The following is a 25,630-nucleotide window of genomic DNA, read 5'->3' on the forward strand; positions in this document are numbered from 1 at the left end:
TTCCCACAGTTCTATTTTGGCCCGAGCTATTTTTGGAGCAGTGCCTGGAGGGATGAGCCTGGCCAATTGCAGGCGTAGGTTCCTGCTGGCACCCCAGCCCAGCCATGGGCCTTGCCCGGAGCAGAATTCCCTCTGGGTCCAGTGTGGCGTGCCAGGTGTCACGGCACAGCCGTGGCCAGCCTCAGGAGGCTCAGGCGTGACTGTGTCGGGGTTGCTGTGATGGTGTCGTCGCCTGCTAAAACATCTTGAGCCAGCTTGAAGAGCCCACAGTTCCTGGGCTTGTGAAATCAGTAATCAAACTCCTCCTAGGAATTCCCCATCTGTCATTTTAATGGCTTCAGAGAATCAGCATCTTCCACAAAGTACAGCTTCCTGTAGGAAGGCAGTTAAGTATGTGCCGTGATGCTGATACACGTCCCTTTCCCTTCCAGGAGCCTGGAAGGATCAGGCAGCATTGCAGGGCTGTGCTGGGCTCCCCAGGTCTTTGATGGTGAGGCAGAGCTGGCCCTCACAGGGACAGGTGGGATTTGGGCCCGAGTATCAGGGAAAGTGCAAATATTCTGTTAGCACCACTTATTAAGGGTTTGTATCGCTTAGAGTTTGCTAATAAAAGAGCCCTTGCTCTGTGTCATTTGTACTGTCCATCTGGGTTTGCAGTCTTGCAGTTTGTGCCTCTCATTCTCCCAGTCAAGGAATCTCCACTGCAGTGCAGTGCTAAAGAGTCACCTCTTGTTTATTCTTGGCTGCAAATGAGCAAACATGCTTCCAGAACTTCTGAGGATAGCAAATTTTCTGGAAAAAAAAGTGCTGAGACATTGACATGAACTTTTGTCAGCAATGGACACAGCCTTTCTCTGCAGCCCACCTCGCACCAGATGCTGCTCTTTTGTCAGTATTGCACATGGTCTGTTTGTGTTCATAAGCTTGGCTGAGACATGCAAGCAGTGGGTAGAGAAGGACATGGAAAATCTATTTTTAAATACCGTGAATACTTGATAATTCAGTATGAAAGATGAGAATCTTTCACTGGCTGTAATGCCCAGAAGAGAGCAATACCATGAGTGAATTGACATTTTGGGGCTCATCCCAGTCTAGCAATGGAAAAACCAGAGGTGTGGTCTTCACTATCTGAACTAGCAGTGGTTCAGAAACAGTTCAAATTGAGCCTAGCGGTTTTCAGATAGCAAGAATCACAGAATGACTTGGTTTGCAAGGGACCTTAAAGTTCATCTAATTCCAACTCAGGGACACCTTCCACTAGACCACTCTTTCACTTTGGATCCATCCCCCTTGTCCTATCACTACATGCCCTTGTAGAATGTTCTCCAGCTCTCCTGCAGACCCCTTAAGTTACTGGAAGGTTGTAGAAGGTGTTCCCAAAGCCTTCTCTTCTCCAGGCTGAACAGCTCTCTCAGCTGGTCTTCATAGGGGAGGTGCTCCAGGCCACTGATGGTCTTTGTGGCATCCTCTGGACTTTCTCCAGCAGGTTCCTGTCCTCCCTGTGCTGGGACCCCAGAGCTGAAGCAGCCCTGCAGGTGGGCTCTGAGCAGAGCAGAGGGGCAGAATCCCCTCCCTGGCTCTGCTGCCCACCAGGAGATGCAGCCCAGGACACGTTTGGCTCTCTGGGATGTGAGTGCTCATGGCTGGGTCACATTCAGTTCTCATTATCTGATGCCTCCAAGTCCTTCTCCTCAGGGATGCTGTCAATCCATTCTCCACCCAGCCAGTATTTGTGCTGAAAGATGCTAAGAAAATATTCTGGAGAGTTTGGGCCATCCACAACTTTTAGTCACCATTCTTTTTCAGAGTTGACATGTGTCTGATTTTGCCAATATGATTAAGGTAAATCACCTTAAACAAGTTCCTAAAAATGAGAATACCAGCCTAAATGGTTGTCTTTTCAGGCATTTCTAGTTTTCAAGCAGATTTTGAATGAGATAAATTATTTGCATATGTCATTTGCCTGAAACTGAGGAAAAAGACAATTTAACATTTAGTGCCAGATGCTGAGAAGAGCCAGCATTTTATAGGTATACAGGCACATTAATGTCAAAGAACCTCAGTCAAATACAGATATGTAAATACAAAATTTCCTAGTTTGAGGGACCTTAATGTAGGTGTTTGGTGTGACCCTTAAGGCTCAAACTCTCTCCATTTCCTTCTTGCTCACCAAAGAATCCCTGGATGAGAGATGGCTTTGTGGAGATGCATGTTGTCATGATTTTCCATCCTTTTGCAGTATAGAGGAGATGGAGAACAACAAAGGACTTTTGGGCTAACAGTTATTTGTCTTTAGTTTTTCAGTCAAATTATTTTAGGCAAAAGTTTCATCAGAACAATACTTCAGTGTAAATGGCTGGTCTAGCCCCTGTAGCCTCCCTGGATAAAGTGTTCCAGTGCTTGACTGTCCTCACAGCAAAATAGGGTTTCCTTATGTTTAAATGTGCTTCCTGCCTTTGAGTTAGTTCCTGTTTCCTCTTGTCTTGTTGTTGGGCACACTGAGAAGGGTCTGGCTCTTGTTCATTCCCACCCACCAGGTGTTTACATACACTGAGAAGACCCCTCTAAGCCTTGTTCAGGCTGAACAGTCCCAGCTCCTTTAGCCTTTTTCATATGTCAGATGCTTCCTCATCTTCATGACCCTTTGCTTTGACCCTCTGCATGTCCCCCTTGTACTGGAAAATCCAGCTCTGGACACAGCATTCCAGACGTGTCTCCAGTGTTGAGCAGAAAAGAAGGATCATCTTCCTCAGTCTACTGGCAATGTTCTGCCTGATGCAGCCCAGGAGGCTCTTTGGCTTCTGCTGCAAGGATCCATTTTTGATTCATGGTCATCCCAGTGTCCCCAGTGATCCTCAGGTCCTCTGCAGAGCAGCTTTCCAGCTGCTTGGCCCCTTGTATGTGTTTGTATGTCAGCATTTGGCACACAAGGAGTATTATACAGCATGCCCAGGACATCAGTGCAGCACAGCTCCTGCCCATGAGGAGGATTGCCCAGCTGACACTTTCCCACCCCATCCCTCTGCCATCCCACCTCCTTTGCTAAAGGCACTCTGTGCAGCAGGAGCTGCTCATGATGAACAAAACAGTGGCTGTTCAGGACAGACCTGGCCCAAATGAGGCAATTTTCGCTCCGACACCTGAGCATGGATGAATTAGCCACACACAGAAGCAGAAGACCAGCAGCAGTCTCTCCATTCACTTTACTGGGCTTTGGATCAGACTGTAGCTACCTAATTCTAAATGTTCAAATTTCAGAAGCTTGACTCTAGGCCTGGTCATTTGGAATTGCGGAGCCCTTAGCACCTCACTCCTGAGAAACTCAAGACATAGGATGTTCAGCATGCTTTTGGGAAAAATCAGACCACTAGTTTATGGGCCTGGATACCAACCTAGAACAAATTTAGGCACCAAGATTTGCAACTTTGGCTAACCATTAGAATATCATTCAGTGGAGTTTACCAGAATGCTTTTACCAATCCAGTATGTTTTCAGTTGAAACCAGTTTCTCTCTTTTTTTAAAAAGAAAATAGTTTTTATCAAGGAAAAATAAAATTTGTTAAAGGCAAATGCCATGTATGAAAACTAACTGTGTCCATTTTGCTTTTGAATGATGTGCCAAAGCTGTTGTAGGCTGTGTGACCTGTGCCTCCTTCTCCTTTATTGCCCAGGCTCCAGGACAGGCAGGCTCTCTATCCCATGTGACATAACCAATCACTCTCATGATGTGCTACCTCCAAGCCACAAGGTAGGAAATTGTCATGAAATGAGAGAGAGGTGAGTAGGGGGAAAAGAAGTGGCTGACATCAAGGATCTGCATGTGCTACTTCGTAAGTGGATTGATTACAAACATTTTCTTAGTGACATTTTTTTAGTTTGCAAAGATTTACTCAAAATTCAGTTTTCTGTGGGGAAAAAAACATGGCACACTGTGTAAGCTCTGTATTCAGCAGATGGAAATATATAACATGAAATGTGTAAGTGCTGTGTATGTGTTCAGCAGATGACAAAGAAAAAGAAGAAGAAAACTCATAACCTGGGTTCTCAGCCTTATCAAGGCAGCATTCCTGTGTATGCACAGAATCTTTCTCTGGGTCATGCCAAAAAAAATGTGAAGCATAAATAACTTCCTCGCTATGTAGCAAGTCCAGCTCAGTTCTATTTATACAAGTGCATTTGGAAGCGTGCCAGAGGCAATAGATGCCCTTGCAATTCAAGAAGAACTTGGCACAATCATAATCTATATTTTGCTGGTGCAGTGAGCTAGAAGGGATCAAGAAGACTGACAGGTGCTGCCTCGGTGGGCTGCCATTGCGGGGGCTCCTAAATCACTCTTCACCTGCACAGCTGAGCTGGTTTGCCCCCTGTGTGCTGGGTTTACCCACGGATTAGCGGGTCTGAGCTGGAAAAGCCTTTGGCACGTTTCTCAGGGCCACATACAGCTGCTGCTCAAGCCAATCAGGAGCCCTGACCTCCCAGCTTAACAGTTCAGCTGGCAGCTTCTGCAGAGAGATGACAGTGTTGTCAAGCAGGCTCTGCTATGCTTATCAGCTAATGCCAATCTCTACTCACACTGGGCTGACCTGTGAGGGAGTGCAAAGAAGCATAAATTCATATATGAAAGGAGGGGGGTCATCTTGTCCCACTATGCTGTGTTCCATTTGTACTTTCCAGTTCTTGGCTGTAGTGGGTGGATGAAGGAGATGAGTAATAATGTGGTTTTGGCAGCAGTTGTTAGGTAAATGTAGATTCATGCTTCCTTCTTCTACAGCTTGTATGGCAGGGCCCAGGAAGGTTTCTGTATGTGTCTAGATGTGCCTTAATCTTTCGGCTTTGCATTTATGCCTCTTGGTGTACACAGATGAGCAGCCAGAGCTGTGCCTCTCTTCCAAATGTCTATTTTCCTTGTGTTTCAATCTGCCCTCTTGGGAAGCAGTTTTGTGGGTTTTGTCTTAGCCTCGTGGCCAGAGATGTACAAAGTCTAGCAGAATAATGTCCTGCCCTGTTCATGTCTGCTCCACCCTGCTGCCCCTGCCACGTGTATGAAGGCCTGGAGCAAGTGTGGCTCAGGTGACCTGAAGATCAAATTGATGGGGTCAGGATATTCATGGTGATCCAGGTATCTAAGTTGCTCAGGAGGGACTTAATCCCTTATGGATATGTGACTTGAGAGGAGAGCTCCTGGAGAAGATCCTACCTTATGCTTATAGAAATCTGCATATTTTTACATGCACATGGTGTTTGTGTGGGCTTGCACATCACTGTGACAGCCTGGCCCAGATGCATCACCCAAAATATCTAGTGGGAGTGACCCAATTCCTTAATCAAAACTACGGGACACATTGAGCAATAAATAATCTAGGATGGATTTTGCATGTACTTCTTTTCCCCGCTGTATTCAACCCTCTTGCTGCTCAGCTTGTTGCTCTCAGACATCTCTTGGCATAGCTAAAAGCAGGAACATAATTTTTTCATACTTGCAGCACAGTTTCGTTGGTAACTGCCAGTTCCAGCAGGACTGACCTGAGTTAGGCAGGATCTGCTTTGGTTTGCTGCAAGCCATTTATTTCCCCAGTGTGCTCCAGTGGAGCTGGGGCTGGTTATATCAGACAAGGATCTGCCCCTCTGTGTCTCTCTGGCTCTGATCTGCCCTCTACAGAGCTCTGTTTTAGCATCACCTGGAAGAGATATGCCAGAAGTAGCTTTAGATCTTCCACTTCAACACAATTTTCAACAAAAGAATTTCACTATAAGCAGTATTAACTAACACTTTAATGAAGCTGTTATTCAGAAACAGTATGCTCTATTCCTGTATTTCAAACTGTGCTTTCAAATTGCAAGGTTCTAAAACCTATTTGGCTTGGAACAAAATAAGTAATAGCAATTAACTGAGTTTAATAGACTTCTTTTGCAAAAGATTTGTTTTTACAATTCAGAACAGAATTTTATTCTATTCTATTTCAAACAGAATTTTAAATCTAGCCTATTTTTTAAAGTGGTTTAAATCTAAGTGAAGTCAGAAGATAGAAAGCATTGAAACACTAAGCCTTGTTTTTCTTTTCTTTTTTCATTCTAGGATACTTCTCTACTTAATGATACCTCTGGGTACTTCAGCTGCATTTTTATCTGTGTATCAAGAAAACTGCGAAACTGAAAATGTCTCATCAGATACAGTCAATTTCATGTGATAATGAGGCTAAATAAAGTATACTGTGAGATTAATAAATGGGAAATGATACCTGTTGTCCCTGAGTCAACAGATTAATAAGTGGGAACTTATATCTCTTGTCCCAGAGTCCTTTTTGAAGCCTTGGTGGGAGTTTTGGCTCTTCTCTCTTCTGAGGCTGCACTCAGCTGAGCACTGAAATTACTGAAAACTCCCTTTCAGGCTTGGGGAAAGCTTGTCTGCATAAACAGCCAGCTCCAAATGTGTAGTGCTCAGCTTATAGATTTAAATAATACCATTCTGCATTCCCTGACATGGAACAGAGTGAAAGTCAATGAAATTCAGATGGGAAAAAGAAAAAAACAATCAGAAATTTCAACAAATAAAGGCCAATTTAACCAGAAATAGAAAAAGACCATAGGACATGGTGTTAATGGAAATATCTGAAAGACAACAATGACAATATCAGTAAAGAAGCTGCAGTATGCATTAAAGAAATATTTATCAAAATAAACTCACTGTTAAAAAAATATATATATAATAACCCTCCAGCCTGACATTTCAAAAATAGGAAAAGCGCAATTAGGACTAAAGTGTCAACCAGAATGAGACACCAGGGAGGCTGTAAGGCAGAAAGCACTGTGGCCATAGGAAACTCCAGCTTCACACCGCCTCCACAAAGTGGGAAAATGTCAAACTGGTCTCTCATTCCCGTTACATTTTTTAGCAACATAAATTATTTCCCCTTGGGTAGTCAGACATCACAGAAGGAGGAGCCATGCAGCCATTAACAGAACACAGAATCAGGATGAAATGTTACCTTTGTAGAATGATGGTGTGACAGTGACCACAATGTACTTGAGGGAAACTTCCTTGTGGGACTAGGACAGCTGAAAGAAAATCAGCAAAGCACAGGGAGGAGTTATGAATAAAATACTACTGCTCAAAACATAGATAATATATCTACATTGGCAAAACTGAAAAGAACTCAGAAAAGTTAAATAAAAGGTTGTAAGGAGGCCAAGAAAACTGTTGATTAACAGCACAGCAGATGCATTAAAAGCTAAAAATAAAATACATCAGAAGCAGGCAACCTGCCAGGAGACTGCAGGGTTTGCAGATGATAGATACAGAGCAGGAGCACTCAGAAAATATGTTTGGTATAGGAAAGGTATATTAATTACCTGCAGCAGTGTTCACTGTAGAAGGAATTAGGAGAGTTTCTATGCTAGAACTTTCATCTGCAGGTGATGAGTAATGGCCTGAACTGATGGGCCAGAAGCCAATAGCATGAGCAGTGATATATCAGCAGGACCAGATGATGTTCACCCAGTGATTCTAAAGGAGCTTGGATATGAAATTGCCTGCCAAGTTACTGTGGAGTGTAACTTAGTGCTCACATCAGACTGGTACCAGAGAAAAGGGAGGTGGCAGATGAAATATCAGTTTTTAAGAGGACTGCAGAGGACAGCTGGGCAGTTACAGACCAGGAAGATCCATTTGCAAAAAAAAAACCAAACCACAGAAAACAAGACAGAAGGCAAAGGCACATAATTGCCTTGGGTTGTCAAGCATTGGAACAGGCTGCCCAAGGAAGTGGTGGAATCAACATCTCTGTTGGTATTTAAAAATTGTGTAGATGTGGCACTTGGGGATATGGTTTAGCAGTGGACTTGGCAATGCTGGGTTAATGGTTGGAGCTGATGATTTTAAAGGTCTTTTCCAATCTAAGCAATTCTACAGTTCTATGAATCTAAGTGGAAAAGTGGGCAAGGCATTCTGCAAAGGGAAATCCTGCCCTTGGCATCTATTACAATTCTGAAACAATAAAATGTGCCAATCACTGTGTTTTAAAAACCGCAAACTGTGATGGGAGAGAAAGAGGAGTTCTCCCTTTAACTGGGTGAAAGATGGAAAGAGAGTGGCAGTGAACAGTGAGATTGCATAACAAAAGGAGGTTCACAAGAGACTGTGTTGTTTAATGTATTTACAGGAAAAGCAGAAGGATTGCGAAATTTTCTGGTGGTATAAATGCTGTAGATGAGGGGTTGCAGAAAGTCATCTGAATGCCAAATCATAAGTGATAAAATGGTAGATAAAGTTAAAAGTTGAAAAATGTGAAGGAGGATACATAGGGAGAAAGAACATTCCAACACAAAATAATGAGCTCAACAGACACTGGCATACAGGAAAAATCTAGGAATAACTGCAGAAAGTTCCCTGAACACATCAGCTACATGGTCAGTGTTGGAAAAATTGCAGAGGGCAATAAAATAATAAAAAGCATTGTAACAGTTTTGACTTGAGAAGAAATTTGGTAGACATAGATCCCTTTACCTTGAAGAAAAAGGTAACTGAAGAAAAGACATGAGTAATAGGAAATTAAGGAAAAAAGACTGGCTATTTGCAGTCTCCCAGGCCATCAAATAAATTGCAAACATAATAGCGACATATAAAATGAAGAAAGGCATTTCACAAAGCAAAACTGAAGTGTAAAACTCAAAAGTATAAGATGTTTTGAAAGAAAACAGAACAGATATGTTTGAATGTTCAGACAAATCTGCAGAAGGAGAATAAAAGACATTGAGACCTGACAAATATGAGGATAGGCTTGCTGGCTCCACAGGAAGCTTAACCTACAGGCTGCTAAATCTCAGTAGGTATTCTGAAGAGTTATTACACCTTGTTTCACCTATCATAGGGCACCAATGTGACCAGCCCCAGCAGCAGACCCCAGACACCTCACTGGGAATGGAGGTGGGCCAAATATGACAAAGGAAGATTGTTAACAGCCTTCAAATAAATACAACATAACAGCAAAGAAGAAAGAAAAAACTTTTCCTTGCACACAAAGTAATGGGTTTGGATGTTAGCAATGGAGACTTTGGAGTAGTTTTCTTAGTCTAACTAATGGCTGGTGTAGTTGATTACTATGCTACAGTGTTGAGAGGTGTGGGGCTACCAATGTCAAGAGATGCTGCCAGTGGCCCCAGGGAATGGGTTCAAGAATCCATCAGGAATACTTTATAACCACTGTCCTAGCTTGGAGAGGGATACTACCTCTTAAGGAGATCCTAAGAAAACAAATATCAAAGGCTTCTTTCAGAGTTAAGAGGCCTCCCCAGCCTGGCTCAATGAGGAGGAAGACATTTTACAATGGAGAGAAATGAAAGTTGCTGTAGTTTGCTTACAGGAGCAAACAAGGAGATGTGAATAGACCTATCTGCACTTGCCTTTATGGAATTTAGGAATTATTTAGGTGACTCAGAGCAGTGTTTCACAGCATGGAAAGTGCTTCCCTCAGGGAAGACAAATGCCACACTGATTTTATTCCCTCCAGTCTGCTCCTGTCACTTTGGGATCTCTCAGGTCTGAAGTGCAGGGTCCTTGGCAGACTATCCCCAACCTGAGGGAATTCACAACAGCCAACTCCTATTCAGGAAATTCTTGATAGAATAGAATAATAAATTATTTCAAGTTGGAAGGGGACCCATGAGGCTCATCGAGTCCAACACCCTGCTCCTCGCAGCAATATGTAAAACTACACCGCATGGCCAAGAGCATTGTCCAGCCTCTCCGTGAACTCTGACAGGCAAACTGAGCCAAAAATCACCCCGTACAGATCCAAAGCCCTGAAGGGCACGGCCTCAACACGACTGCCAAGCTCTGAATTCCGTCAGAAACTCAACTAAAATGTACCTAATTGTATTAACAGGGCCCCGCGCTCCCCGTCGGTGGCGCCGGGAGCGCGGCCGGCCCGGGCGCTGTCCAGGGTGCTGCAGCGGCAGCGCCCGGGCTGGGAGGGACGCTGGCACCCGGACAAGAGGCTTGTCCACAACCTCTGGTTGTCTTTTAGAACAAGAAGAGAAATCTCGTGCTTTTACCCCAGAACGGTCCTTGGTTATAACGCAGAGGGATCAACTGGAAGGCAATTACTAATAGAATCACCTGAGTTGAAAGGGATCCACAAAGATCACCGAAGACTAACTTCTTTCCCTGCACAGGATGACCCCAAGAGTCACACCATGTGCCTCAGAGCATTTTACAAGTTCTTCTTGAGGTCTGTCAGGCTGGTGCTGTGACCACTTCCCTGGGGAGCCTGTTCAGTGCCCAAACACCCTCTGGCTGAAGAACCTGTCCCTGACAGCCAACCTGAACCTCCTCTGACACAGCTTCAGGCCATTCCCTTGGTCCTGGCACTGTTCACCACAGAGAACAGATCAGTGCCTGCCCCTCCTCTTCCCTTCACAAGGAAGCTGCAGACTGCAATGAAGTTTCCCCTCAGTCTCCTCTTCACCAGGCTGAACAGATCGAGTGACGCTTGTGGCTCTTCATACGGCTTCCTCTCTAGACCTTTCACCATCATAATGGCTCTCCACTCACTATAATGTGAGGCTGTTCATAAAAATGTTAGTGCTTATGGATTAGAAGTGTTTTTTTGTGTTTTTGGGTTTGTTTTGTTGTTTCCCCCCGCCTTATTATTTCAAATTCATTGTGAAGTCAGACATCAATGGTGAAGACTTTGGTTGTGGGGGCCTTGCAAGAAAAAAAGTCTTGAATGGGGAGTGAGACTTCTGTTTTGAGGAGATAAGAATACAGGTGAAAAAATAAGCAAGGAAGCAAAATCCAAAGGTGTCAATTGTATGATGGTTAACTAGTTAGAAACTAGAAAAAGTGCCAGGCATTAAACAGAGGAAGTGCCCCCGCTGACAGTGATATCTGACTTTCTGTGTTTGTGGTTTAGCCCCACATGGCAACTCAGCACCCCAGTCACTCCTTCATCCCCCCAACAGTGGGATGAAGAAGGAAATCAGAATGGCAAAATCAAGAAAAGTCATGGGCTGAGATAAAGACAGTTTAATAGGAAAAGAAAAACCCTCACACAAAAACAAAACAAAATAAGGAATTAATTCACCACTTACCACAGGCAAGTAGATGTTTAGCCATCTCCAGGGAAGGGATCCATCACTTCATGGTTATTTGGGAAGACAAACTCCATCACTCCAAGCATCCCCATTACCTCTTTCTTCTCTCAGCTTTATATGCTGATTATGATTCCATATGATCTGGAATACCTTGTTGGTCCCAACTCTGCCCCCTTCCAACTTCTTGTGCACCCCCAGCCTACTCACTGCTGGCTTGGTGCAAGCTGTTCTCAGCAATAACAAAAATACCTCTGTATTATCGGCTCTCTTTCAAGCACAGATCCAAAACATAGCCCTGTAGTAGCTAGTATGAAGAAAATTAACTCAACCTCAGACAAAATTGGCACAGCTGTTGCTTAAAGGTCAGATTTCAAGTGTTGCAGGATGATGGGGATGTGATATTTTTAAGCAAAATGAGACATGGTATTCCATATTCAGTATATATATACACAGAAAACCACAAATTGCAGCCATGTCAGAGAAGTGGCTGCTTCAGCAGCTGAGACAAAACAAGGAGATCATAACCAAAATTTGTGTTTGCAAACTAGAAACCATGATATTTCATTCTCAGATGGTAGTCTACTTGTCTTTTGGTGAAAGCATCCTCATGGCTGAAGCAGGAAAGGAGAGCATGGGAATTCAGGCCTCTCCCATGCAATGGCATATCTGAAACCTGCATTATTTTGCATGGCACCTCCTTTTCCTCAAATGTGACAAGTAGGTGTTATTTGTCCATGTACAAGGATTTTGTGAAACTGAATTCCTGATGATGGGCAAAGCATTGCTTGTCCTTGGTGGAGCATGGCTAGTGGGACTCAGTCACACGACAGCAGCCAGCTGAGATACACTGATATTTTGTAGGCTTGTTAACAAAATTGCTCTCTCTAAACCACAATATTTTTCCCATTACAGTGTTTGTTACAGAGAGTTTAATATGAAGAAAATGAAGATATGGTAACTGCTTTGATCCCAAGGGCAGCAGTGAGCCAACATGTCCTGGAGTTATCTCCTGGCACAGTTCAAGAGTGATGTAGTAGTCCCACTGCTTGTGCAGGTAACTCATCACTCTGCAGCCCCCAACTGCAATAGGTATTTCAGGCTTACCTTTTTCCTAGATAGGTACATGGTCTTATGAATGTTTTCACCTGTGTTGATATCCGTCTCTGAAGTTTAGGCACTTGATATTAGGGTTATATTTGTTAAATTTTCAGTAGCATCACAGATGACCTAACCCAAATGACAGAGGCAGCATTGCCTCCCAGGGTGATCTACCCCAAAGGCAATTCTCTCTCTTTGGGGAAGAGAATTTCTAATTCTCATCACTCAGATGTCTAGGAGCTGTCATTGCTGTGCCTAAAAAATAATGGAACAGAACTGTGACATAAAAGTTAATCACTATTCTGTATAAACCTCAAAGGCAGTGATTATAGACATGCATAATAAATTGAAGAGGATCACAAAAGATACTCTTTCTAGACAGTGATGTTTGATACTTTATTCTCTATTCTTAACTTGCACCTCTATGTAAAATGAAGTGCCAGTATCTCTCTTTGATTTGCAGTTCAGACAGCTCCAAAAGGCAGGTTCCCACCATCTATCTATATCTTTCAGATCTCAGCTGGAATTAGAAATTAGTTTAGTGCTCCAAAAGCACTGATATTTCACACAAGGAGAAAGTCACTGGCAAGCTTTTCAAATAGTCTCTAAGGACATGAATGCTTAGTGTACCCATTAATACAAGGGCACTCACACCAGTGATCAAGGAAGGCTTTCTGACCCACTCCGTGTTGCCAGATGAAAAATCATCTACACCTGGAGAGCTAACACAATGCTTATTCTTTAAAACCCGCTGGCCTATGGAACTGCACAATGCCCATTGTGTAGGGAGACCTGGAAAGCAACCAGCCCCAATTCTGCCAGCTTCCACTAGTTCACTGATCATTCAGGTGTGACTTTGTGCTGACCACCAGGGACCACCAAAGAGACCCCCAGCACAGAACACATGTGTAAAGGGGAGGGAAATATGTCAATGATTTCAGGGAAATGACTATCATATATATATGTATCATATATGTATTCTGGGGCAATCAGTGAATATGTGTGTGAAATACAGCATAAAACCAGGAGCTCTCCTGTACTCAGCATGCACGGTATTTAAAAGGAAATATTCCCTCATGCCTTCTGACAGATAAAGAATGCCTCAGTATTACATTGGTGTTAAGGAGTTTATTTTATTTTTACTGATGTTTGCTTACAGCTAGATAGTTGATGTTCACATCTCCCTCAGACCTGTCTTTTTATTCAGCAAATGAAGGAGAGTACTGTGCTGGGATTATAACTTTTTGCCAGGGCTCAGGATCCCCTGTTCTTTGCTGTTGCTGGATTCATTTCTTCCAGTCAGGTTTGGAACCAGTGTAAATTTGCTGAGTTTCACAGCTGGCAGATATGATTTACACTAACTGAGGCTGGTCCCAGGCACGGACAAAACAACTCCTGAAAACCCCTGTTCTATTCTGCAAGACTGAAAAAGCTGATTCCCCCTGGAGAGAACCTGGTGGGAGGCAGAGGGTGCTTGAGGGCCAGAACAACCCCATGCACGGTCAGCAGCTAACTAGAGAAGAAGCCCTGGCTTGTCCATGCAGCCACATGCTCATGTCCCTTTCCCACAGCCCTCAAGTCAGGCACAAAGCACTTGGAGACAGCAGCCTTGACACAGCCAAGCTTAGAGCAGCTTTCCTACTTTCCTACCCTGGTGTCACAGTGGCCTCCTCCAAGCTGGGCCAGGGCAGGGGGAGGAGGCTCACCAGGTCAGGACATTCCAGGGCAGCCTGCTCAGACCTCTGCTCCCACTGTTCTTTTTCTGCTCTTTTTTGCCCACAGAGCTATGGAGAAGTGACATTCACATCCTCTGCAAAATGGCTTGCTGACAAAAGTGTGAGAAGGACCAGTGGGCCAGAGGCATGGGAACTGGAGGTGATATGTGCCAGCTGGCTTAAATTCAAACCAACCAGCCAATGCGAATGGAAAACTGAGAGAGTGAAGAGGCAAATGGTGGCTAATCACAACAGCTCAAAGGAACATGTGAGACCATCCAGAGCCAAGTCAGCATCACAAATTCCCCTATCAAAGAGAGACAGCATCCTTGGGTCTTCTGCCCCTTTGGTGTTCCCCATCCAGTACATCAAGCAGAGGCAGATTTTCAGGGGTGAGCAGGCAGGTTTCATAGGCTGATGTGCCAAGAAGCACTTTCTAAATTTGAGGAACAATCCAATCTTGTCTCTGGGCTATGACCAAGGTCCCCACTTTGGCCCTTAGCCTCCTCTCAGGGCTTTACATCGAGACCATGTTATATCATATTGATACTTCCTGACTAGTCTCTTTTGAGAGTCACAGACTTTGTTCTCGTGTGTGGTAGGCACTAGGTATCCTAGAATAATAGAATGGCCTGGATTGGAAGGGACCCTAAAGTTCATCTGGTTCTAATCATCTGCTATGGGCAGAGACACCTTTGTCTAGACCATGTTGCTCAAAGCCATATCCAGCCTGTCCTTAAACACTTCCAGGGATGGGCCATCCACAAATTCTCTAAGCAACCTGTTCCAGTGGCTCACTACCCTCACAGTAATGAATTTCTTCCTAATATTTAACCTAAACCTTCCCTCTTTTAGCAAGAAGCCATTCCCCCTTGTCCTGTCACTATGTTCTCTTGTGAGTAGCCTCTCCACCCTGTAGATCCCTTCAGGTACTGAACAGCTGCAATTAGGTCACCCCAAAGCTACTCTCTTCCAGGCTGAACAATCCCAATTCTCTCAGCCTTTCTTCATAGAGGAAGAGCTCTCCATCCCTTTAATCAATCATCCTGGTGTCCCTCCTATGAACTCGCTCCAACAGTTCCGTGTCCTCCCTGTGTTGAGGACCCCAGAGCTTGGTGCAGTGCTCAAGCTGGGGTCTCCTATGTCTGTCCTCATTTCCAGTGTCACAGTGCCATGCCCTGTTGTTCTTGGGTTAGGTTTTTCAGTCTCCTGCATGTGTCTTCCTTGGTTACCCTTTCAGTTGGGTGATACTGCCTGTAAACATACAACAGGCGACCCAATGTCTCTTTTTTCCAGCTCCTCTTGTGCTGCTCTGCTTTGCTGAGCTGCCAGCTGTGCTAGTGTGCATTGGCCTTGTGCCTCCCCATCCTGCTACCCTCCCTCATTCCAAGCTGTAAGCTTTTTGGGGAATACACCACCGACAGTTTTGGCAGTCCTTCAGCACAGTGGAGCCCAGGCCTAGTAACCAGCCCTCTGCCCTTCCTCATAGCTCCTTTGGAGTTTAGCTGCTGTACCCAGTTCTTCCTTGGAGGTTTTAGAGCTAAATCTCTCTTCTAATTATAGTTCTATATAGAGTAGAACAGTTTCCTTTGCTAGAATATGTAATGACCTGATTTCTATGTGCACTGCTCACAGGGGAAAGCACAAAGCCTGTCCTACTATATTCCTATAGGATCTGGTAGGAAGAGTCCTGTCTAATCATTGGCAAGTCTTACAGAAAAACTTGCTTTGCCGCAAACCAAGGAAAACAATGAATAATTCATTTCCTTATCCATTTCAGGATTGTTTTCTGCAAAACATCTATTTTAATAATTTATGTGATTTTTAGCTGCACCATGCTGCAGATGCAAGAGTACAGAGGGAAACCCTACTGTTTGTCTCAGTGTAGCCTAGAGAATTCATTAGTGCAAAATTTGAGCTCCCATTGGAACAATTTCCAAGTGAGGACTGAAAGGTGGAAATCAGGGTAGTTAACAGGATTCAAAGTAGAACAATTCTCCGAAAATCACAGTTCCAGAGGAGTCTTCCTGTGATGACAAAATGGTCATGATGATGTCAAAATGTTGATGATGTCAAGCTTATTAAGAATCAGCTGGGGGACAGAAGCAAGTACAATAAGAGTTACCATCTTTTCTGGTGTGTGTACAGAGTTTCCCTATTTCCCCAACAGCACTTGCCAAAGACATGACCTGAACAGTTACAGAATTGCTCTCCAGTTACTATTCCAGGCTGCAACTGATTCCTGCCTTGGTCAGATCCATCCAAGTGGTGGAGCTGTGGACTGAGGTTTCCCCTAGAGCTGGGGCAGGAATGACAACAATCTGCAATACCACACTAGGGGACAACCAGCAAAGCTAGTAGTCACTCCTGTGGATGGGTCAAAAGTCTCTGGCCACATTCTGACAAAAAAGGGACAGGTCAGCAAATGACATGTTAAAAGCTAATCACAATCCATGAAGAGAGGGATAAAGAAAGAAATTATGATTCCTCATAAAGGAAGCCAATGTATTATGATGCTACCAGTGATTCTTTGGGCCAGTAGAGGCATATCTGGGTTCATTGACCTGAGCATCAGCACTCTGTTCCCATACATCCTGTTCCACCTAACAGCACTTATTTCAGCTGGGAACATGCTGAAAATGCCCTGCTTGCAGCAAAGTGTTTCAGCCTGCTAAGTCATCACCAGCTGTCTGTGCCCCATAGGGCACACAGTGGGCACAGGTGCTTTTAAAGATTGCTCTTTCATTTAAAAAAAGACAATCAATTAATCTTCTTTACCCTCTAAATGACATGAAATTTTTCAATTGAGCTTCAGTGCTGCTCCAGGAAACAGTCAGGAGATACAATTGTCCAAAGCAAGTCATATAGATAAGGTAGACCTTATTTGCTTCTAAAAATAGTACATAGAAATACCACCAGCACCAGCATTTGAAAAACTACCTTCCAAAAGAGCCAATTAAAAGTGCAGTAAAAATATTTCTCCTTCCCTCAAAGAATAGAAAAGCTACAAGCCGAAGAGTTTCAGGAAGCTGGAGCAGCACTTGCTCTCCTCCTGGCTGTCATCAAACCTCCAGGCACAGATCCTGTTGGCTCTCACAGCCCCAGCTCCACAGATGCTGGCTGAGCACCAAGGTTGCTGAAGACAAATCCGTGTCCACCTATTGTTGAAGGAGCCCTGGTAGCAATTTCAACACACATTAGCTGGGATAAGACAATGCTGTGCTATGGGAAGTGCTTGAATCTGCAACAGAGAGGAATATGGGCACCATTATATAGGATACATACAGAATTAAAGAACTCCAATACTGCATAGCCCTTTTCCCCGCAGCTTGAAACAGATCAAGGTAAATATTTCCACATTTTAACACATTTAATCTCCCAATATTATACTTCCATCAGTTATATTTTCACCTGCTGACCCAAAGCAATACATATTTTAAGCAATGCATATTCTGCATAGCTTCTGCATGCTGTCTTGAATTTTACACAATAAAGTAGCAGCTTAGACATAGAACATGGTTGTGCCTTTTTAAAACAACACCTGGGCTGCATGGCATTGCTAATGTGAATTATTTGCCTGAGGAAAATTACCTATTAAGAAAGAAGGTGACCATTTACTTTACAGCCTGGGCAAGAAGCACTTGCTGCCTGAGATGAGGTTTTTGGAAAGAGTCAACCTAAACCTTCTCTATTCTTAATTAAACCAAATTCTGCACCCTGCAGTGAGTATAAATATTGTTTCTTCTTTATTGAAACACCATTTTAATACTCCACACATCTCCCCACCACCATTTCTTTAATTTTCTCCTCCCTAGGGAAAGCAGCATCCAGTTGCTCACAGGTCAGTTGGATCTGTACTAGTGATAGCGTAAATTCCAACTTAAAAAAAAAATGCTTAGGTTTGTATCATTGTAAGAGGTCATTCTTGGGGAGGAAGGAAGGCAATGCCCCACAGACATCCTCCCTCAGCAGTGCCCAGCCAGTTTTAGGCACCCACCAGGGATATTCTCTGCCCCAGGTTTGTCATTGATTTTGAGAACAAAAACACAGGACAAAGCTGAAGCACAAGCAGACAGGATGGTAAGATTTGAAGACACCAGCATGCAAGGGCTCCACAGGAGAAGGAATTTCACATTTTCACTTCATTAAATCTATCTTCCTGCAAGACAGGAAAAATAATCACCCAAACTAGTTAGATTATAGTGATACAATCTGACACAGAGCCAGATGACATTTTCTGATTTTATTTGAAGTTGACACCTTGAGACAAGGCACAACTGAGAGTATCAGAGCAGTAAGAAGGTAGCAAGAACCTTCCCTCCCTCCCCTGCAACTTCATGAACTCCACTGCAGAATATTAAAAATAAACCAGTGTAACCTAATAAATTGCAGAAGATATTTAAGTCAGAGTGGGGCAAGGAAAGAAAGAGAGAGCCTAAAATTTGAAACAATGAAAACTGTTACTAGAAACCTATTTTAGAAGCTTCAAGAGTCACACAAAAAAGTCTTTGAGACCTAATGGCTATAAATAACCACTTTCCAAAATCAATGGTATTAAGTTGAACATGCATAGTTTTTATTCCTTGTATTCTCATGCAAAATATGCAAATGTTAATATTTCCAGTTCCATATTTCCAGATTAATTGGAGAAGACTAATTATTGCAACACCCATAAAATTCTGCTGATTAACTAAATGAGTGCAAGTTTCTAGCCATGTAGAAATGTCCTGACCCACAGCTTGCATTTCAGCAAAGAAATGAGACAACTTAAACCCAAGGAGTTTCCTAGGAAGTTGATGTACTTCCATTTATTTATTTTTATTTTTGTTAAATAAAGTAATGGCCCAAGCAGTAACTAAAATGATATAAAGCACCTTATCTGAAGAAGTTGTGATCACACTTCATCCTCAGGAGTACCACAGAGCTGTTACAATCCATTTTACCTGATCCATTAAGTAAAACATTTTTCCTCTGTATTGCTGCATATCTCAAAAATAAAACCCACAGTGCTTCAGTTTAGAATGATGTATAATTTATTCATATATTCACAAGTAGTTGGACACTACTCAATTTAATCTCCATATGCAAGTGATTTACACAAACATATAATACTAAAATTGATTGCTTAGAAGGTAAAAAATACCATGGGTATGAAATGCCATGGTAGATGTTCAGTATACTACACAATCTTAGTGTCTTTTATTCATTTATGGTTTTAGAAAAAAGGCAGTTTGCCATTTTGAATTTTTTTTATAAGTAGTCTGGGAAACACAAGCAGTTTTGTTCTAAACCTTCTAACCAATTATTTCTCCCAGCACTTAGGAACTGAATTAACAACCAAAGCAACATTTTCAGTAGTTCAAACAAAAGATACATATTTTTGCTTCCCTGAATTCACCAAGCACCACGTGACCAAATCATGTTGCCTTCCAACGTGTGACACAAAGCACTAACCTCTGTATATCCAAAGGAATGTGCAGGAATCTAGACCATGCTTCAGCATGGTGGTGTTGGTGACAACAGCCTGATGTTATAATTTTTGGCCCCTGCCAGTATCTGTTAGTTGTGAATGTGTTCACAGCTCACTGTGTTAGCATCACCAGACCATTTGGTATTCATGCATTTGATCGTAATTCTGCATAAACTCTTCTCACTGAAACTTGTATCTCATAAGCCTCATTAATTTTGCATTAAGCATATAATGGTTGCATGGAGAAAATTGGACTTAAATGTGTTTGTCTGAATTGGATTAAATTACATTATCTTCTAGATGAGGTCCAAACATATATTTTGCTTGAAATGCCAGCAGTTATCTTAAAACATATTGAGAAGTTAAAAAGCTTTCACAATACAAGATCCAGCTACTTATTCCACATATACAAAAACACTGCTAGAGAAATACAATTCAATTGTCAATGCTGAATTATGAGGAAAGTCTAAAAAAATAGAAAAAACTCTGATATCTGGACATCAATTCAGAAGGTAACACTGCATAATGAGGCAATATGAGCACCCATTTAAAATGAAAAATCCCCAGCAAGAGAAGCATAAGGGGATCGTGTGACAAAAACAGATGAACACTGCGCCAAAAACATGCACACGATTGCCATGGTCATTCAGTATGCTAGTGATGGTCTAACAGTGATCTAAACCAAGAGTGAGACGGTGCTTCCAAAGCAAATCAACTGAGTAACTACATATTGATTAAACTTTCTGATGCAGCAAAGTGAGGACACAGAGCCATCTCTGGGTTCTGGAGCTGTCTCAAGATTCGCTTGTAAAATTTCTCTCTGACACGATTGAATTCCATTATGTCCAGTGGATCCTCATCAATCCAGAATTTGTGGAATTCATGCATTAAGTAGCCTGCGAGACAATACAAAGGAAGGAGAGATAAATCCTGCATGTAAAGATGACGTATAAAATTAGAAAGTAGCCTGCAATTAATATTTATGATCTGCACAGAGAATCCTGGTCACTGAGATCTGACACCTCATGACACTGGGCAGGAATAAGACTAAACCTATTCTGGACAAGGCCAAAATTGGATGAATATTGCACACATAGGCAGAATCTCTCACAAGTCGTCTTGACATACGGATTCACAAACTGAAACATAAAACCAGGGAGTATAAAACCAGGGAAAATGCTACAGGTGCTCATTAGCAGTTCCTTGCCTACACATTGAAAAATATTAGAGGCGTTACACCCACTGTGCAAAGATGAACAGCAGGACTCTGCTGTAGCAGGGATGCTCAAATACAGGGGAAAGAGCTGTCAGAACATTATTTTAGTGGTGGAGCTGCAAGGGTGGGGAGTAACACTAGAATGTAGATGCAAGTATCCTATGACAATTGGATTTAAGGGGAAACAATATTCAGACACTCCTTAAAGCACATTTGCTTTCTCCTTATTATTTAAAAAACAGGAAGGTCACTTGGTAAGGTGCTTAGCACATTTTTTGTTTGTGTTTCTTCATTTGTTTTACACCTGGGTTTGGAAGTAGTGTCCATCACAGCTGAAGAGCTGAATCCAAGCATCCTAGACCGGAGGGCACAGTCTCTGCGCTGTGTCAGTGACTTTATTTATTTTTTTTACTTTGGGCAGTAGTATGTTAGCAGACTACCAATCATGCATTTCCACCCCTTGCCCCGGCACTTACAGAACGTCTGCTGAAAGTGGGTGAGCGTTGGTGCTTCTGGAGCAACATTGTAGAAATGGGTCTTCAGAGCGCCACTCACCAGCAGGTTGTATGCAAGGTCTGTTATGTTAATGCCCACGATGGCAAAAGAGTAGCTGTAAGGAAAAGCAGCAACTTTTGTTGGGAGTTCACCTTCTTTCATCACATTTTAAGGAACACTGATGACCCTGATGTTGCTGATTTTGTGTTACTGAGATGCATTCTCTCCTTTGTGAGTTTCCAAGGTGTTGGGTGGAAAGCAAGCAAAACATTTATTCTGCATGCTTTGTACAGAATTTCCCTTGGGAAATATATGGTCACAGTAAAATCAGGAATTTCATCACTGTGCCAGCATTTTCAGTGGACAGTACTGATACATTCCTACAAAATAAGAACAAGCACAGACACCCCAGTGCTCCTGCACTCGCCTCTGAAACAGGGCAAGGACTCCACACGGTGGCCACGGCTGCAGGGTGACCCATCATTTGTTATTTTTAAGCTGGAGTTCCCACTGGAACTCATTAGCCATAGTTAGGAACACCATGTTTCAACAACCTGTCCTATAAAGACATTCATATGGCTAAAAAGCTTGTGAAAAAGATCCAGTCGAATCACCTCTAATTTCTACCTAAAAGAGAACTAGAGACAAAGGTCAGAAAACAGGCAAAATCCTAAATCAAAGCATGCTGGAAACAGAAACAAGAAAATCAGACTCATTAAGCAATGTCTGTCCTGCTAGGAGATATTAACAAGTGAAATACATTCAAGCACAACAAAACTCAGAAACTGGAAGTTAACTTGTAAGGCTGGTGCATAAAGAACTTGCCATTTCTAGCAGTGACTGTTTCCCAAGGAAGCACATAAAGATTCACACGGACATTTAGTCATAAAAGCAAATATGTTTGGATATTCAGTGATTGAATTTTTTTCTCAGCTAAAGACAGCTGTCTTCTCTAGACTGTCTTGGGTATTTTTTCAACTATCTCTATCAAGCAAACAGAAATATTTTTCTTTTCCTTTAACCTTTTTTTGCATTTCAGGAGGGAAAGAAACAAACCAGAAGTCCAGAAGTTAACTTCAGCATGAAGTTAACTTGCCTAATAGCAAGTTTCACAGAAAAATTAAATCTGGGCAGTAAAATCTTGTATTACAGATTTTTAGATACATTCAGAAGGAACATCCTGTTCCATTTCCATGAATAATGCAGTTATAGCAAACCCACTGTTAAAGAAGAAAAACCCCTCAGTACTATTTCTTTGCTATTATATTTTCCTAAAAGCAGTTCTGAACCTGGCTTTGACAGCAAGAAGTGAAACTTGATCATGTCATGTGCTAAGAAGAATTAAACAGATATTAATCACTACACTATATATAGCACACAGAGAAAGCTTCTCCTTGCTACAAAATTTTTGGGTTATTTTTTTCTGAATGTAACTTGAATTGTTTCTCCTGTAATCTTTGATCAAAATCAAGGTGTGGCAGATATACATATGCTCACAGAAATTTCCTTAAAAAAATAACTAGGAAATACATTTTCTCCCTCAAATATATAGCATCATTGTTACCTGCTGTGTTTGTAGCAAATTAAAAAAGGTCTTTAAACTTACCCAATTGCCTTATCAAACTTTTTCTTCTCCCATTCAGCTTTGCTAAGTTGGCTGAGAAAGAAAAAATAGTTAAAATCCAGATATTGCCAAACATTATTAAATGATAAATATTTTCTTTGAACTTCTCTGATGTTATAATATTGACTGAACAAGATATTTTATCTTCTTTTACATGGCTAATCTCATTTAACACTCCTTCTGGCTGAATGGATTGATATAAACAGACTTGAAATGGGTAACTGGTTTAGAGCACTGCCAACAAACTTGTCTCACCATTACAAAATGCACCTATGTCAATGCTCTCAGTAAAAACTCATTGTTTTCTAAATTGACCACAAAGGTGACCCACTTCAGTTAAGCTCGAGCTGTATAAGAAGTTGAAATTACATTTAACTAATCAAAGATGATTTTAGCTCTTTTGTGTTTTCAGAGATATTCATGATACTCATCACTGATGATGAGGCATGATTCACCTAAGGCAGCAAACATGAAAATACTCCTCTGACAGTAAGCTTTGATGGCTGGCCAAATTAGAAATCTCTCAACAGACAAAGGTAAGGAACAGTGTTTCCTATTATTTGGCATGATAATGCAGTGCTTTTCAAGGACACAGAAGACACCTCCCTTAAAATAAAATTAGTTAGGGAACAGATTGATTTTTAACTAAATTTCAGCTCTTCAACAATTTAAAAGAGCTGTGTGATCCAATCAGTCAACACACATCCCACTAACCAGGTTTGAGTCTACTGAAATGAGCAAGTTTAACAGAAATCATTGCCTGCATTTAAAACCAGCTAAAGGAACTGACCTTAACCAGGGCCTACAACCTTGACATGGCTGTGGGAATTTTGCCCTAGTAAGGCAAATCAGAGTTTGCAAGCTTTAGGTCCCAAATTATAGAGAGGTATGTATGAAAGCATTGTTCTTAAGACTATTCTTGAACTTCAGTAAGTATATATTACACTAAAAACAATTCCCTGAGCTTCATGTAAATATAGTAAATAAAAATGTTGTCATTAATTACTTAAGATGCTAATAGATTCATACCCATTGTGATCTGAGGGTTACTAGCTGGAGTGCATGAGGACAAAACTTCAGCTCCTACATATCTTTGCATGCAGGATTAGACTATTATTTGCTCATCCTCTAAAATCTGAGCCATCTTTGTAGCCTGTGAGATAACACCACCAGGTAAAGTCTGAATAATAAAGGTGGCACACATAGGTTGTGGGCAAGCAAAACAGTTCAACTGGAATAGAAAATCCATTGATCACGATTCCATCAGAAAACAGCACAGCTGCTAAGCACCCACATCGGGAAGATCACCATGGGCACCACCTGCAGCATCTATCTTCCACTGAATCTCAAGGCATAGAAATTCTACAGGCTCACACTGCACTCCAAGACTGCCTTGGTAATCAAACATGCAAATGAAGCACATTAATATGTTCCAAGGGCTTTCTGTCACAGAATTACCATTAAGAACTCAACAAAAAGCCCAAGAACCCTGAGGAGATCAAAACCTTCAGGATTTAGGTGTTTGAACCAGCTTTATGGATATCAAACATTACTGGCAGAAGAAAAATGTCTTTTAAGGCAACTGATTTCTATGTAACTGGCTAAGAGGCCTCTACTCCCCAATAATTGTGGAGTCTCTTATTGACAAATTACCTACAACACAGTTTGTGACACTTGAAGGTGCCTGAGCTCTCAATAGTCAGGACAATGGAGTAGCTACTCCCAAAGGAGTAGTCAGATTGGAACCACGATTAGTCAATATAGACAGAGCATGTGACTATAAATAAAAGGGCTTTTCAGCTCTGTTAACAAATATTTGGCCCAGACTACTTATGATTATCAAGGCAGTCACTTTAACTATATTAAGCAAGGTGGATTTCATTTTTGATATATAAGTATGTTCATATGGACCCAGTGTTCCCCTGCCCAGTTTGGGTCAACTCTAAAGGAAAGAACATGGGTCTCCCGGTGTTGCAACAAAGACTTAACTTTATAACACACCAAATTGTAGTTTGACCTTAATCTACACGTAGTGTCTCAGAAAAAAGAAAAAAAATACCTTAGTTCCTTCTTAGTGACTTCCCTTTATTATGAAAAAACACAAACAAATTAAAGTAAAGGTAAATAAAGACACAAAATTAATTTGAAATCAAAAGTGAAAACATTTAACGCTAAATTTAACTATTTCCAAGATTCAGAATGCAAGTTTGCCTCTTGCACCTGATCAGCTTTCAGGATCATTACTTTAAAACACACAGCATGTGGCAATACTCAAGGACATGCCCAACAAGAGAAAAAAAACCAGCCCCCTTCCTCAAAGAAAGCCTGCAGAATGCTCTCTCAAGTTATTGTTTCTGGTCTCAAGCATTACCTGTATTTAGGGTGAAGAGAATCAGTGAGAACTTGCTGAGCTATCTCAGTGTCCCATTCAGCAAAATACCTGCAGACATATATGTTTAGGGTGAATTGTTTAAAAAAAACCAAACAAAATAAAAACAAAAAAAGCATCTGAAGTCATATTAAGCTGACTATACACACCTTTCTAAAGGCAGGTGCGTGTGTTACACAGTATGAGTAGCATCTGATGTGTTAAACTCATTAAACTGCCACTGAGATCCCCAAACTGAAAGATTAAAGCAGCCTCCAGCTCCAAGTGCACTCCTCTATGATTTGAGTGAATGTGCATTACCAGAGTCTCCTCTCTACCCACCCTACAGAAAATCAGTTGTTTACAGCTGGAGCATGCCGGGTGCTGAGCTCAAGAGAAAGCAGTTCAGGCTTCTTGATCTGGCAGATTCATTAAGCAAGATAAGAGTCATCACAGAAGACTAAGAAATTAAATACATGGTAGGGATTAATTTCAAATGGAAGTTCAAAGCCAGAGTCAAGAGTCCAGATCCTCAACTGAGATTTACTAGGGA

At 42.0% G+C, this 25,630-nt stretch overlaps 2 protein-coding genes and 1 long non-coding RNA gene across 5 annotated transcripts in view; all 3 read right to left on the reverse strand.

The window, feature by feature from the left end:
• Positions 1 to 25,630, reverse strand: part of ACAT1 (acetyl-CoA acetyltransferase 1) — a 382,585-nt gene that overhangs the window by 156,574 nt on the left and 200,381 nt on the right. The window lies entirely within an intron of this gene.
• LOC135295520 (uncharacterized) lies at positions 6,283 to 7,555 on the reverse strand. Its single transcript, XR_010357648.1, has 3 exons — positions 7,351 to 7,555; positions 6,987 to 7,056; positions 6,283 to 6,475 (listed from the first exon to the last, which is right to left on the reverse strand). It is a non-coding gene; the product is annotated as an uncharacterized LOC135295520 (long non-coding RNA).
• Positions 18,686 to 25,630, reverse strand: part of ELMOD1 (ELMO domain containing 1) — a 43,471-nt gene continuing 36,526 nt past the window's right edge. For 2 of the 3 annotated variants that reach the window (XM_064409342.1, XM_064409341.1), the window contains exons 8-12: positions 25,081 to 25,149; positions 24,769 to 24,792; positions 22,692 to 22,742; positions 21,067 to 21,200; positions 18,686 to 20,270 (exon numbers count right to left, since the gene is read on the reverse strand). In XM_064409342.1, coding sequence (XP_064265412.1) covers positions 20,098 to 20,270; positions 21,067 to 21,200; positions 22,692 to 22,742; positions 24,769 to 24,792; positions 25,081 to 25,149 — 451 coding nt within the window. In that variant the 3' untranslated portion in view covers positions 18,686 to 20,097. The remainder of the gene's footprint in view (positions 20,271 to 21,066; positions 21,201 to 22,691; positions 22,743 to 24,768; positions 24,793 to 25,080; positions 25,150 to 25,630) is intronic. The other variant, XM_064409343.1, reaches the window with a different exon arrangement.

The sequence above is a fragment of the Passer domesticus genome, chromosome 2, assembly GCF_036417665.1.
Source record: "Passer domesticus isolate bPasDom1 chromosome 2, bPasDom1.hap1, whole genome shotgun sequence".
Taxonomy (NCBI): Eukaryota; Metazoa; Chordata; class Aves; order Passeriformes; family Passeridae; genus Passer; species Passer domesticus.